Source organism: Schistocerca nitens, chromosome 4 (genome assembly GCF_023898315.1).
Source record: "Schistocerca nitens isolate TAMUIC-IGC-003100 chromosome 4, iqSchNite1.1, whole genome shotgun sequence".
Taxonomy (NCBI): domain Eukaryota; kingdom Metazoa; phylum Arthropoda; class Insecta; order Orthoptera; family Acrididae; genus Schistocerca; species Schistocerca nitens.
The window spans coordinates 240,565,480-240,580,298 of record NC_064617.1 but is presented as its reverse complement, the minus strand read 5'-3'; the positions used below and the strand labels follow the sequence as shown (position 1 = coordinate 240,580,298).

The window sequence follows — 14,819 nt, the reverse complement described above, 5'->3', positions numbered from 1 at the left end:
GAGTCATTCCAATCCCGGGAGCGGAAAGACTTACCTTAGGGGGAAAAAAGGACGGGTATACACTCGCACACACACACATATCCATATGTCTGCTTGTGTCTGTATATGTGTGGATGGATATGTGTGTGTGTGCGAGTGTATACCCGTCCTTTTTTCCCCCTAAGGTAAGTCTTTCCGCTCCCGGGATTGGAATGACTCCTTACCCTCTCCCTTAAAACCCACATCTTTCGTCTTTCCCTCTCCTTCCCTCTTTCCTGATGAGGCAACAGTTTGTTGCGAAAGCTTGAATTTTGTGTGTATGCTTGTGTTTGTTTGTGTGTCTATCGACGTGCCAGTGCTTTCGTTTGGTAAGTCACATCATCTTTGTTTTTAGATATATTTTTCCCATGTGGAATGTTTCCCTCTATTAATTTTTTATATATATATATATATATATATATATATATATATATATATATATATATATATATTGGAAATTAGAGTATGATAATCAATGATACTACAGCAATGTACTATTGTTGAAGAGTTCCTGGTACAATTTGGGAATGTGGTTGATGTGAAGCTGCATGAAAATTATTGAACTATTAATGTTCTGCTGAACACTAAAAATAACAATGAAGCTACAATATGATGAACAGCATATTCTGGGTGATGAAACACACTCATCACCAAACAATATAATAAATCATTGTTCAATAAATCTTCAGCAATAGTTTGAAAGATTCATACTTTGAACATTTTTACAGCTTGATGAGTTAACCCATAATTTCAGATGCAGTTAGGTGGAACATGTTACAGCCATTGTGATATGCATATGAAGTCCATAGTGCAATGTAACTAGCGTCCAACTTACAATTATCTGTGAAAATTATTACAAAACAGCAACTAAGAGCAGATAATTATTAATTACTTAATTATAAGGAAAGAAGTAATAGATTTCAAAAATCTATTAATACATGATGATGCAGGATACTAATCACTCTTATGGTCTTTATTGTTTTCATATTGCTGTAGTTCAAGTAAATTATGTTTCACGACAAACTTCGAACCAAGTATCACTTTGCTTGTATATACACCTCTATATATTGAATGACCATCATGCCTTTTGTATCATATAGTGCAAGAGCTGTTTGATGATGTTGACAGCTACAGTGAGCAATGTCACTGGTGTTTATGAAACCTAATATTTCATCTACATACAGTTGTATTATCATTTTGATAGTTGTATGTATAAGAACTAAGACAGACTTTTCAGCATACCTGATATTAATTACATTTTTGCAATTTATTAAGTGTGATACAGCAGGCAAAATCTTATTTGGTAGTTTCTATAATACAACACAACCTCTGTTTAGGAAGCAGAACATTTAAAACTTCCTGAAATGTTAAAACAGCTTATCTGAACAGCACTATAATTCAGATTATTATCTATCGTGGACAATTCTCTTGTCATATGAGCGATCAAGACATGCCTCAGAGCCAACCTTGAAGTTTCAACCTGCTGGTACCTTTCCCTTTTCAAGGGGAGTTAGAATGGAAAATTTTTTTCACATTTTCGGATTTTTATCTCATTATAAAATTTGCAATTTTCCAAGTAAAATGATATATATACATATCACTTATAAACTCACATGGGAAGTATTTTATTTTATTTTTTTAAATATAATGTACACCAGTTGATAATGTTAAAATTTTTATATGCATTGCTTCAAGATCTAATAAAATCAGTTGATAATGTTAAAATTTTTATGTGCATTACTTCAAGATCTAATGAAATCAGTAATTTTTTTTACAGAAGACTGTGGATTGTTGTGGTTTATAAAGGTCATGCCCAGAAGAGGATGGGCACCAGGTTGAGGAACTTGAAACAAACTTTGAGAGACAAGAAACTTTCTGATGGTAAAACCATGAGAAGCGGGCTGACAGACAAAATGATTGATGAACTACACCAGAATTATGGTTCAAAAATGGCTCTGAGCACTATGGGACTCAACTGCTGTGGTCATAAGTCCCCTCCAGAATTATGGGATGTGCATTAGAAATAATACTGAGGATCTGTTGAAAATGAGGCAGGCAGTGTGGGCTACCTTCTTCCGAGACTGTCAACTGATGAAAAACCAGTGCACCACCTTTACCCACCTGGACTTAATTCATGGTGCAATTAATGCAATGCCCAGTACTCAAACAGTTCATACAGCATAAACATTCCAGCCCAGCAGCAGTCATGGATATCATAAAACCTATTTACAGAGACCTGAATCCTGAATTACTAAAGAAATGTCTGCATGGTCAGACTCAAAATCTCAATGAGTCATTCAGTAATCTTATATAGACTTGTTTACCAAGAAATGTATTTGTTGGAATGAAGACACTAAAGAGAGGGGTCAGTGATGCTGTTATTGCTTTGCTGTTATTGGTAGGGTGAAAGTGCTACAGCATATGGAAATTAATCCTGGAGCAGACTGCAGAAGAGAACTTTAATGGATAGACAAATTTGCATTCATAAAGCAGAGTATGCAGCACAGTTGGCAACTAAGGAGTCCAGAAAGAAGAAAAGAAGAAAAACTTGGAAAAAGATCAAGAGGATTGTATACAGTATGGTGCAGGGTGCTCCTGAATGACTAAAAAAAATAAGCCTATGTTAAGTGAGTTACAGTCTTTTGAAACTTTAGAAGCCGTTCCTGAAAATTTACATTTTTTGTTGCATTTTCCCCTAAATCTCAGAAACCACTTTGAGTAGAGTATTCAAATTTTCAGGGAGTAACAACATACATATCCTGAGTCTACTGAACTAAAAAAAGAACATTATGTTACGTATAATTAAAATTATTTAGGATAATGTACAAAAAAGTACACAAAATTTTAACTGTGTAATTAAAAAATTGTATTTCCAAAAGCAATGGATGAAACGGAATTGCGACCGTAGCAGCAGAACATAAAGTTAAATGTCCTGTAAAAGTTTCATATCAATGGCTAAAGTGGTTCCTGAAATGCAGGGAAACCAAGTCACTAAATTTAACATTGTTGGGATAGGTTGTTCCAGCTCCCCTTAAACTCTATAGAGGCTCTTTTGTGTATACCTCACTGGAGTAGGATTCATGGAAGAAAGTGTGAGGTCTACTTAAACTTGTAGTCATTTGTTGTCGGAGTTGCAGGTCCACAAATTCATATGTATGTTTGAGGTGATCTTTTAACTTCCTTAATAATAACCAAACCCTTTGAATAATCTTGGTTTATTATTCTTCTGTACAGAAACAACAACATGAGATAAGAACACCGAAATATCTTGCTGCCTCAGTGACTCATTGTTGCAATCTTCATCCTTGGCACAGTTCATCACCATCTTGGAAACATACATACGTCTGTCATCTGCTAAAGTGTCTGCCAAGACTAACCACAACAACGTCCCATACATGTGAAGCTACAGGCAAGAAGGTGCATCCTGTAGCTGTGGCTACTGACTTCATTCTACTGGCTAATGAGGCCATTCCCATGGTGTTAGAGGAGCTCTACATCAGAATTATGATATGTCCGATGATTCAAATTAAGTATCATGTAAATTTAAGTTCACTGATGGATAATAACATGGATAATTCAATACATCCAAATGACACTGAGATTTCTTCACAAATTACTTGTCCTAATCACATGCAGACTGTGATTATAATGTTTTGTCTGGGTCAGGACCACATAATTGGAAGGGCCAAAAGCATATAAAAATAAAAATCACTAGAAAAACATTAAAATAAAAATCAAACAGATTGCTACTGTCCTGTAAATCATACATATCTGAGGATTACAAAACTATAAATGGATTTCATCTTGGGAAAGTATTATTAAAGTTATTTATATGTCTTTGTTGACACTTAAACAGAAATTAAACCATGATCTTTCAAGCATAACTGGTTGTTGGAATCAAGCTATTTTGGCCTCTGGCTTGATTAAAATGAATCCATTGTTTCAAAAAACTTTTCTAAATAAGTATCAAAAATAAGACGAACAATGTTCTCTTTGCAGGGTGTGCTAATGGAAGTCACCCCACACAAAACCTGTCATGTCACTGTGAATAAGAGGCAGATGAACTTCCAATACATGTATGTAAAGCTGGGGATAATGTCTCAAAGACAAACCAAATATGAAAACTTGAAACACACAAAGAAACCTTAGAAGGTAGATAAGAGTAAAATGACTGATATGCAAAGGGATGTAGCAGCCAAAATTGTCTGTTATGTTACATCAGAACTCACTTTTATTGTGTAATATGTAAGTTATAATGAAAAAATCAGTTTTTATCTGAACCAATCAATCTGGAGTAGATCGACAGGTCACGGTCAATCTTAGACTTACAAAAGGCATGGTGAGTTGATCAGAATTATAGCACACATGTATGGATGAAGATAGCATAGCCATCGCCCACGCACTCCCCCCTCTATGTGCTCTCCAAAATCTACAGACCCAACAATACTGGACCCCTTATTTGGACCCCATTGACCAACACCTCCAACAAACTGCCCATAGTCTAGCCTCCAACATCAAAGATACCAACCACTTCCTTCACTGAGTCTCCGTCATAGCCACCCATTTACCTCCTGGATCCCTACTCATCACTGTTGATGCCACCTTCCTATACACAAAGATCCGTCATGCCCATGGTCTTATCGCTATTGGTCACTATTTTCCCCACCATCCTTCAGACTCCAAACCCATTACCTCATTCCTCACACACGTTATTAACTTTATCCTAACTCACACCTACTTCTATTTTAAAGGGAAGATATATAAACAAATCCATAGCATAGCCATGGGCACCTGCATGGCACTTCCTAGCCTCCCAAAATGCCAAACCCTTAGTTTGGTTCACATTCATTGCTGATATCTTCATGATCTGGACTCAGGGCCAGGACACCCATCTTCATTCCTTCACAACCTGAACACCTCCTCTCCCACCCATTTCACCTGGTCCTCCTCATCTGGGCATGCCACCTTCCTGGACATAATGACCTCCTCCAGTCTGATGGCTCCATCCGCAACTCTGTCCTCATTAAACCCATCAACCACCAACAGTATCTGCATTTTGATAGCTATGATATCTTTCACACTAAAAAACCACTCCCATACAACCTGGACACTGGTGGATGGCATATCTACAGTGACAATAACTCCCTCACCCAGTATGCTGAGGGCCTCACCAAGGTCTTCACAGACTGGTACTATACCCCATACCTAGTCCGCAAAAAGATCTCCTATGCCATTTCCCCTCACAAACCCAATCCTCCCATTTCCCCCAAGAACTAGACACAAAGGAGTGCCTCCTCATCACCCAGTACCAACCTGGACTGAAACAACTGAACCACTTTCTTTGCCAGGGCTTTGATTGTCTGTCATCAAGCCCTGATATGAAGGACATCCTACCCGAGATACTTCCCACCCCTCCTGAAGTGGTTCCATTACCCACCAAACCTCACAACATCCTAGTCCACCCCTATGCCACCCCCAATCTTAACCGCTTGCCACAAGGATCATATCCCTGTGGAAGACCCAGGTGCAAGACCTGCCCAATCCATCCACCCAACACTTCCTGTTCCAGTCCTGTCACATGATTATACTACCCGATCATAGGCTGGGCCACTTGTGAAAGCAGCCATGTCATACACTAGCTCTGCTGTAATCATTGCACAGCTTTATATTAGTATGACTACAAACCAACTGTCCACCAGGATGAACGACCACCACCAAACTGTCACCAAGACCAAAGTAGACCAGGCTGCGGCACAACATGTAGCTTAACATAACATGCTTCATTTCAATGGTTGTTTCACTATCTGAGCTATCTGAATCCTTCCCTCCACCACCAGCTGCTGTGAACTGTGCAAGTGGGAGGTATCCTTACAACACATTCTCTGCTCACAAAATTATCCCAGCCTCAACCTATGGAAACATACTGTTCCCATACCCTCCACCTATCAGTTTGCACCCCCTCTGTCCTATCACCTCTTCCCTATCCTCGTCTCTTTGCAAGCTGCCCTCTGCTGACACAACCGCTCATCTTCCCCCACTCCTCTCCTTTTTCACTCCATTTTCCCCATCTCCCTGCCCCACAGCCTCCCAAGGTAGTGCCTTTTGGCAGCCATTGTCCCTGCACACTCTGCCAGACAGTGTTCTTCTCTCCCCCTATATATACACATCTACCCCTTCCCCTTCCCTGACCCCTCTAGATTGTTGCTTCCTTCCAAATGGTAGTTGCATTTTGGTCTGAGCTGCCTGAGTTGGAGGTCATGTGTGCATGAGGTGTGCTTGCTTCTGTGAATGAATGGTGTGTGTTTCCCTTTCTTTTGCTGATAATGGATAAGGCCAAAAGCTAATATGCAAGTGCCTTTTAATTGTCCCTGTGTGCAACTTAATGTGTTGTCTTTGCAGGAAGTAGCAACCTATCTTTTCCTTACATTGTTGCCATTCCAACCTGGAGTTTCCATTGTTTAAGGTAAAGATTTTGCTAGAAATAAACTTCATGTAATTGCTGTTGCAGAATAAAATGATATGGACAGAAATTCTGCAAGCACAGAATTTAGAGTGTACTTGCTTTTCTTTTTCAAGTGGCCCTGTAAATTTCTCCCATGTGGGAGACTCTGAGTTGCAGATAGGCACAACAGACTGTTCCAAATAAAGCTTTTGGCCTGTAAGGCCTTCATCAAAAAGTAGATGACAAACACACACACACACACACACACACACACACACACACAAACAAGTTGCGTGTGTGTGTGTGTGTGTTTGTGTGTGTGTGTGTGTGTGTGTGTGTATGTGTGTGTGTGCGCGTAATATTGTTACATTCCATCCTGGATTTTCCATTGTTCAATCTCCCAATGAGAGTTTGAAATAACAAGTGCAAATAAAACATATTAGTTTCATTCTTGGCAGTCTTTCATTTACCTTTTGTTTTTAATTTCCAGTCACCGTTCACTATGAATGTTTGCATCTTCATCTTATTTGCCATGAAAATGGTGTCCAGTTGTTATAACTTACACCGTATATTTTGATGTTTTTTTTTGTTGTTGTTGTTTTACTGTGAGACACACTGCAAATAAGAGGAGCATTAAATTTTTCTTGTTTCATTTATTTAAACTTATATCACTTCTGATTATAAGTATTGGTGTAGCACTGTTAGAAATGTCACATTAGTTCAAGGCATGAAACCTCTTACTGGTTGAAGCTAAGATTAACTATTTACTGTTCATTACTGTCACTCTACAAAAATTAATCATCTTTTTGGAAATCAAACAATGGAAAATTCAGGATGGAATGTAACAATATTACGAAAAGGAAGGTTGTCACTCACCATATAGCAGAGATGCTGAGTTGCAGATAGGCACAGTCTTATTGTTGTGCCTATCTGAGACTCAGAATCTCCACTATACAGTGAGTGGCAACTTTCCTTTTCATAAAATCATCTTTATGGAATACTTATGCCTTTCCATGTGTGTTTTACCTTTAATTACACACCTCTTGCTTATATTTTTGGATTCCATTAATATAATTGTCTGTTTCCAGTTAAAGTGCATGTTTGGTTCTGTTTCTTCATACTCACATAAGTGCTCCATATGGTAATAGTTCTGTACACCTGGAGCAGATTTTGAATGTTGTGACGAATACATCAGCTAAGGAGACATTTATAATCACCTCAAAAGTTCTGACAGAATGGAAGTTGAACACATTACCAAAATCAATGGAAATGTATCAGCATTTCAGAATACTGTCAGAGATGTTATAGTACAAGGAAAAACAAATTACAACATTAGTGAGCTGCAGATGAATCATTTATTTATTTATTTATCTTACAGCTCGAAACATGTATTTAACATGCATGGGCAATGTTATAATAATTACATTTAGATTATTGATACACAATATAAATAGATTACATGCTATTAAGTAAAATATCATTTAAGTATATTTAACATAGCATTCCTGAGGTCAAATTATGTCAGCACCATACTGTATGGGCACTTCAATACAAGCCATTTTTTAAACTCATTTTTAAAAATTCTACCAGAAAGCTGTTTCAGGTTGTTTGGCAGAGAATTATAAAATATTGCTCCCTTAATGAATGGGGTATTTGTTGTTAGATTCAATTGTCTGCTTACCATATGAAAGTCTGATTTTTGTCTTGTATTGTAATCATGGATTTCCATATTCCTGTTTGTCACTTTTTTGTCTTTTTTCACTAATAATATTGATTGAAACATATATACTGCATAGATAGTCATAATGTTAAACTTAATAAACAGGTTTTTACATGAAGTTCTGGGTCTTACTTTTGCCAAAGTTCTTATTACTCTTTTCTGCAATGCAAATAACCTTTTTATATTGTATTGGCTACACCCACCCCACAATACAATTTCATAAGATAGATGAGGATACACCAACCCAAAATACGCTATTTTTATTGCTTTGATATCTAAATATTGAACTAATCTCCTTAGTAAATACAGACTAGATGTTATTTTACCACAGACAAGATCTATTTGCTGATTCCACGAAAGTCTGTCATCTATATATATCCCCAGAAATTTACATTCTGAACAGGTATTTTCCTGAATGTCCTCATTTACAACAGTATTTTTATTTGAACTACTTGTCTTAAAATAAATTAAATTAGTTTTGTTAATATTGACCCTCAGGTTTTCTTTTTCAAAATGTGTTCGGGCTTTTTCAACAAAATTCTGTACCACTGAATTTAGGTCATCATTACTACATGCCCAGCAAACCCCAGAGGAGTCATCAGCATACATAGTAATACAATGACTGGTGTCTAATACTTTTGGGAAACCATTCAAGTAGCAAATAAACAAGAAGGGGCCGAAGATAGAGCCTTGTGGCACACCAAAATTTATATTTCTTATCTTTGATCTTCTTTTTTCGATTACCTCTCCACTATCATACACAACTTCTGTGCATTGCTGTCTATCTTTAAGGTAAGATTCTATTAAAAGCAACAGTTTCCCACTGACACCATTATAAGCAAATTTACTTAAAAGAGCGCCATGATGGACGCTGTCAAACGCTTTGGAAAGATCTAAAAACACTCCTGCCATTTCGTAACCCTCAATTATTTTCTCCATCAGACAGTGTACAAACTGTACTGCTGCAGATATGGTGCTCCAACCACTTCTAAAGCCGTGTTGAAAATCTCCTATTAAGTTATTCATATTGTAGTGCTTAATTAAGATTTCTAGCATTATTTTTTCAATTAATTTACCAAACACTGTGGTTAACGCAGCTGGTCTGTAGTTCTGTGGTTTTTTCTTTCCCCTTTTTTATATAACTAAATCTAAACTAAATCAGATAACAAAATCAGATAACAAAAACCAAAGAAATGGGGTTATACCTGGTATTAGTATTACTTGTCCAGTTCCTTTCACTAACAGTACAAGATAAACTCTAAAATTGGTAAACTGATCTTGAGTTGTTCTATGTCTCACACAGAATGAAGAATAGATTACAAATTCCAGGTACAGTAATATGATTTTTGATGTGTGTCTGGCTGGTTTATCCTAAAACTAAACATTTAGAATCAGTGAACAAGTGCAGTTACTTAAACATGAAATCAGTAGTCAGTTAAGACTTTATATACTGACTGAAACAAAAGACAGACATTTCTAAGAGGCACAGGGACCAAATCAATCATTTTAAAGATGTCTACATTTTCTTGTAAGCAAATAATGTTAATCAAATGTTGCTGTATATAGCCTCACCTCACAATTGAGTTGTGTTTTTTTCCAATACCCAGTTCTGTAAGACAATGCAAACAATTTTCTGTTGGATCTCCAGCCCCCAAGGGAAAGAAGACCTGCAATTGTATAAACCACAAAAGAATATTGTTTATTATCTCCTGATACAAAAAAATAAATCAAATACCTTTCAAGAAAGACATTAAATAGTTTAGTTTTAGTTTTTCTGTTGTATAATTTTTATACCAATATACCATTAGACACTAACCGAATTTTATGCTACCATCTGTGTACCTCTTCCCAGTGAAATACTAGAGATGAAAATTTCTTCCTATGCTTAAAACTATTGAATTATGTTCTTTCAAACAAAGGACTGTCATGAATATTGGATCATGCAAGAGAAAGACATAAGCTATGGTGAAACAGAGACAAGCTATATTGGCTAAATCCAATGATCCCCCCCATAAGCTGAGATACACTAATGCTCACGAAAACTGCAGTATAGTAAACAAACCATGGTACAATATGGACGTCACTGGAAACTCAAAGCAAGAAACAAAAAGGGTATGTGTGAGAGACCATAAAAGTCCATGTTTCGAAGTGCGTTATTAATAAAATGACGATCTGATGTGATGGTCTAAATTCCCAATGGGTTCACTCAAAGCTACAGGGCTCAAGTGATAATCTTATGTCATAGCATTTCTGAAGCTGTTTGCCAAGAGAACAGTGCTCATAAGATGCTACAAACAGCTGTCCAGCCATTGTAAGGTGTATACACAGACGAGAAAAAAATTTCCAGATTTCCCAGTTAAAATAATTATTCCTCAGGTTAAAGTACATTTTTTTTTTTCATGTTAACTGACAATATTATTTCCCTCAGACTGGCGATACTTATCAGTCCTCTGAATGGTAGAGCTTTTAAACACCAGCATTGAACTTTATGGCATTTTAGGAAGCAAAACCCAGCAAAAAAAAACTTGTTTTGGAAAGATCTTTGATGCATGGCAACATTTGCACTGCATATTTTCATATTATCAATGTATAAATATGAATTCCACCCAATACAGCACGGTAGCTTCCAACATACTGAAACTGAGATTACTACATGTTTTTGAGAGCCAGTAATAGCTCATGCCATTTGATCTCATAGCCAATGACAGCAGATATTCAGAGTATAGGGCCCTTGGGGCATTGTATAAGGCATTTAACCTTAGGTTAAATGGAAATGGCCTTAGATCAAGCTTAACCTGGAAATCTGCATTGTATAAACGTTAATCCTAGATCATATAGCCATGAAGTCAGATCATATTTGACTGGTGATAATTCACTGTTCAAAGTCAGGTTCAGCTCTAATATTCAGTTTATAGTGTAGTGGCACTACGATTCATTGCTTTTGTTTTCAGCACAAACCAATTGAAATAACACAAAAAGTTTTATTAACACAGAAAGTAGCAAGTAAATATGTGACTATGCCATTCCCACACCACTGATAATCAAAACACCTTTTTTTTCAATCTGGAAAGTTAGGTTAAAAAACTTACTGACTACCCTGTGTCCTTAACAACCAATCTCATAACAGCTCTTGGGATATGATTCATAATTTATGTGATTAGTTCAAAGGCATTTTATAGGCACTTAGCAGCAGAGTAAGAAAGAAAAATTCAAAATATTTGCAGTGAACAGTTAAGTATGGGAAGTTTGACGGCAGCTAATAACAATTCAGCCTCACTTGTGTATGTTCTCTTTCATCTCGAATAGCAGTAACTATGCAATTTGTATTAAATTTTTAACTAATGCACACGTCCTTAAACTGTTATGACAACTCCATGTGCATTGATAATTAGAACATAAGCAAGTATTTTGAAATAAAGTAACATCATAACTCTGCTTCATTAATTTTGAAGGCTCAGAGGTTGCATTGTAGTCTGTAGTGCAGAAGTCACATGCTCGAACCCATCTCAATTCTTGAATTTTTTTTCTATTTGCTACTATTTCCTCTACTTTACTGGTCATAAAGATAATTATAGCAACATTACCATATGATTCCACAACATTTAAATCATAAAATATTCTCTGTTTTCCAAGCATTCTGGACCACTATTGGGCAAAATTCTGTATGCCACAACCCTACATGATTTGAATTTCATTGTTAACCTTTCATATACTTAACAAATATTGTGTGTACAGAGGATGATGATGACAACCTAACAAGCTCCTCGTACATTCTGTGAAAGCATGAACCCACTCTTCGAGTTAAATAACAAATCATTTAAGCTGGGGTTTCTTTTAGAGAAACTAAGGCTCATGAGAAAAGTACTGTAGACCAGTTGCAACTAAGGCTCAGACACTATTTTATGAAAGCAATGAAAATTAACCAACCACTGACTGCAATGCACATGTTGGTGTTAACCTTAAGATTTTATGCCACAGGAACCTTTCAAATAGTGGTTGGTGATTTGTTTAAAGCAGACATACCAACAGCTTGGAGAGCTGTCCATAAGGTATCAGCCTTACGAGAGAATTAAAGTCAACAACAGCTTCTCTCCATGCTATACCTTGTTGGCTACAGTGACTTTATTAGTTTGCACTCATTTATACCTTTATATTGGCCCATCCAAGTTTCCAGCACCAAACTTTTCTTGTATTAAGGGAAGTTTGATGATTGCTTCTTTTTCTGTTTACTTGCTCCCACAGTTACAGCATGACACCTTTGATAATAAATACTGTGTATCTACAAAAATGGCTCTGAGCACTATGGGACTCAACTGCTGAGGTTATTAGTCCCCTAGAACTTAGAACTAGTTAAACCTAACTAACCTAAGGACGTCACAAACAGCCATGCCCGAGGCAGGATTCGAACCTGCGACCGTAGCGGTCTTGCGGTTCCAGACTGCAGCGCCTTTAACCGCACGGCTACTGTGTATCTACAATGTACAATAAATATCTGCAGTCAAAATGCAACAATCAAGTCGATAGCTGATTTTAGCTATGTTGCCAAGCATGCTACATGCTACCCAAAATCAAATCTGAACCAGCTTTGGTGGATCCAAGATTAGCATTATACAATGGAGCCGAGTCCTGAACCTAGTTCAGTTTCTGATCTAATGTCAAATTTGATGTCCAGCCAACAATATTTATACAATCAGCCCTTATGTACTAGGTCACACATTTTTACTCGGCCCTCTCTGTGATTGACGGAAGCCAGCTGTGTTCATACCAATCCAGAATGTTTCTGCTCATTGCCACCCTTCACTATATACCAGTATTGTGCACCACAACAATGAGCAGTCATTGTGAATGCCATGTTGATCCAGGTGCATTGTTGTGTTTAGTAATTGTTAATGCAATTTACAAAAATGAGTGATGAGGTTGTGCCTAGTCCTTCTAACAACTCACCATAAACTTCCATGTCACTTCTGTAACACATTAATCCACTCCATATTTGTTTCTTTTATATGCTATAAGTTTGCTGCTTTGGGAAATGAAGGTCGGGGCTTGTCTCGGCAGCCAGTGCACTACAAGCCTATCACAAGGTCCACTCCCAGTATCATCCGCGCAGAGGCCAAGTAAAAGCGTGCGATCAACCAATAGTGTTATCATTGACAACCAGCACAAACATGCAATTAGAAAAAGTTAATGGTGTAAATTAATATACATGCAGTATAGCTACAACAAAAGCTAATCTTTCACATATAATATTGATCATAAATGATTTTTTTGCTGTTTTTCCCAAGGGTGTGGTTAGGTAAGATCCTTCGAGCACAGCTTAAATTGCAGCAGCTGAATATTTCTGACAAGCAGGAGTATGAATTTCAGCACTGTGCACTGAATATTTTGTGAGTTATCTGGCCAAGTACGCATTCCATCGAGCACTTCAACATTTCCATAGAAAACCCAATTACATGTGAAATTGTTCAAGAACTCCCCTGGCCCTTTTTTTAAGGTTAATTATACATTTTGCCATAATTGCATAATTTCTAATCTATGAAACAACTAAAATAAAAATGAAAAACTAACCCTGAAGCTCGGTCCCTTTTTTTATGTTAGACTTTAAGATACCATATATCAAACACAAACTTGCCAGTAAAATTTTAAATCATGGCATAAACTGCTGGTCCAAAAATTTTCTAAGTGGCTGGTCTTAACAGTGAGTTTAGAATGACAGTCAAATACTCCGTGATTTAAGAAGTTCATCACATACTCTCACACGTAACATAATTGATCTTGCACAAAAGGCAATTAACTTTGAAAGAAAGGCTTCTCAAACCACCATTCCCAATATTTTCCATGGTCTGTTGGAAATGTAAACAATTGTGCTGTCACACTTATTGAAAGCAGTTTGTTGTTACAAACTACACTGAAGTGCCAAAGAAACTGGTATAGGCACGCATATCCGAATACAGAGGTATGAGAGATAAGTAAACAGGCAGAATGTGGCACTGTGGTCGTCAATGCCTAAATAAGACAACAAGTTCCTTGTGCAGTTGTTAGATCAGTTACTGCTGCTACAATGGCAGGTTACCAAGATTCAAGTGAGTTTGAACGTGGTGTTATAGTCGGAACACAAGACATGGGACACAGCATCTCCCAAGGTAGCGGTGAAGTGGGAATCTTCCCATACGGCCATTTCACAAGTGTACTATGAATATCAGGATTCCAGTAAAACATCAAATCTCTAACATCGCTGTGGCTGGAGAAAGATCCTGCAAGAACAGGACCAATGACAGCTGAAGAGAATCGTTCCACGTGATAGAAGTGCAACCCTTCTGCAAATTGGTGCAGATTTCAATGCTGGGCCATCAACAAAATGTCAGCGTGTGAACTATTCAATGAAACATCATCGATATGGACTTTTGGAGCCGAAGGCCCATTTGTGTACCCTTGATGACTGCATGACACAAAGCCTTACACCTCACCTGGATCCTTCTACACTGACATTAGACTGTTGATGACTGGAAACATTTTGCCTTGTTGGACGAGTGTCATTTCAAATTGTATTGTGTGAACGGATGTGTACGGATATGGAGACAACCTCATGAATCCATGGACCCCACATGTCAGCAGGGGACTGTTCATGTGCAGTTGGAGTGT

General features: G+C 37.3%; 1 protein-coding gene across 1 annotated transcript in view; it reads right to left on the bottom strand.

The window, feature by feature from the left end:
• Window positions 1–14,819, bottom strand: part of LOC126252951 (uncharacterized) — a 258,753-nt gene that overhangs the window by 138,707 nt on the left and 105,227 nt on the right. Inside the window, exon 3 of the mRNA XM_049953965.1 lies at window positions 9,753–9,847. Coding sequence (XP_049809922.1) covers window positions 9,753–9,847 — 95 coding nt within the window. The remainder of the gene's footprint in view (window positions 1–9,752; window positions 9,848–14,819) is intronic.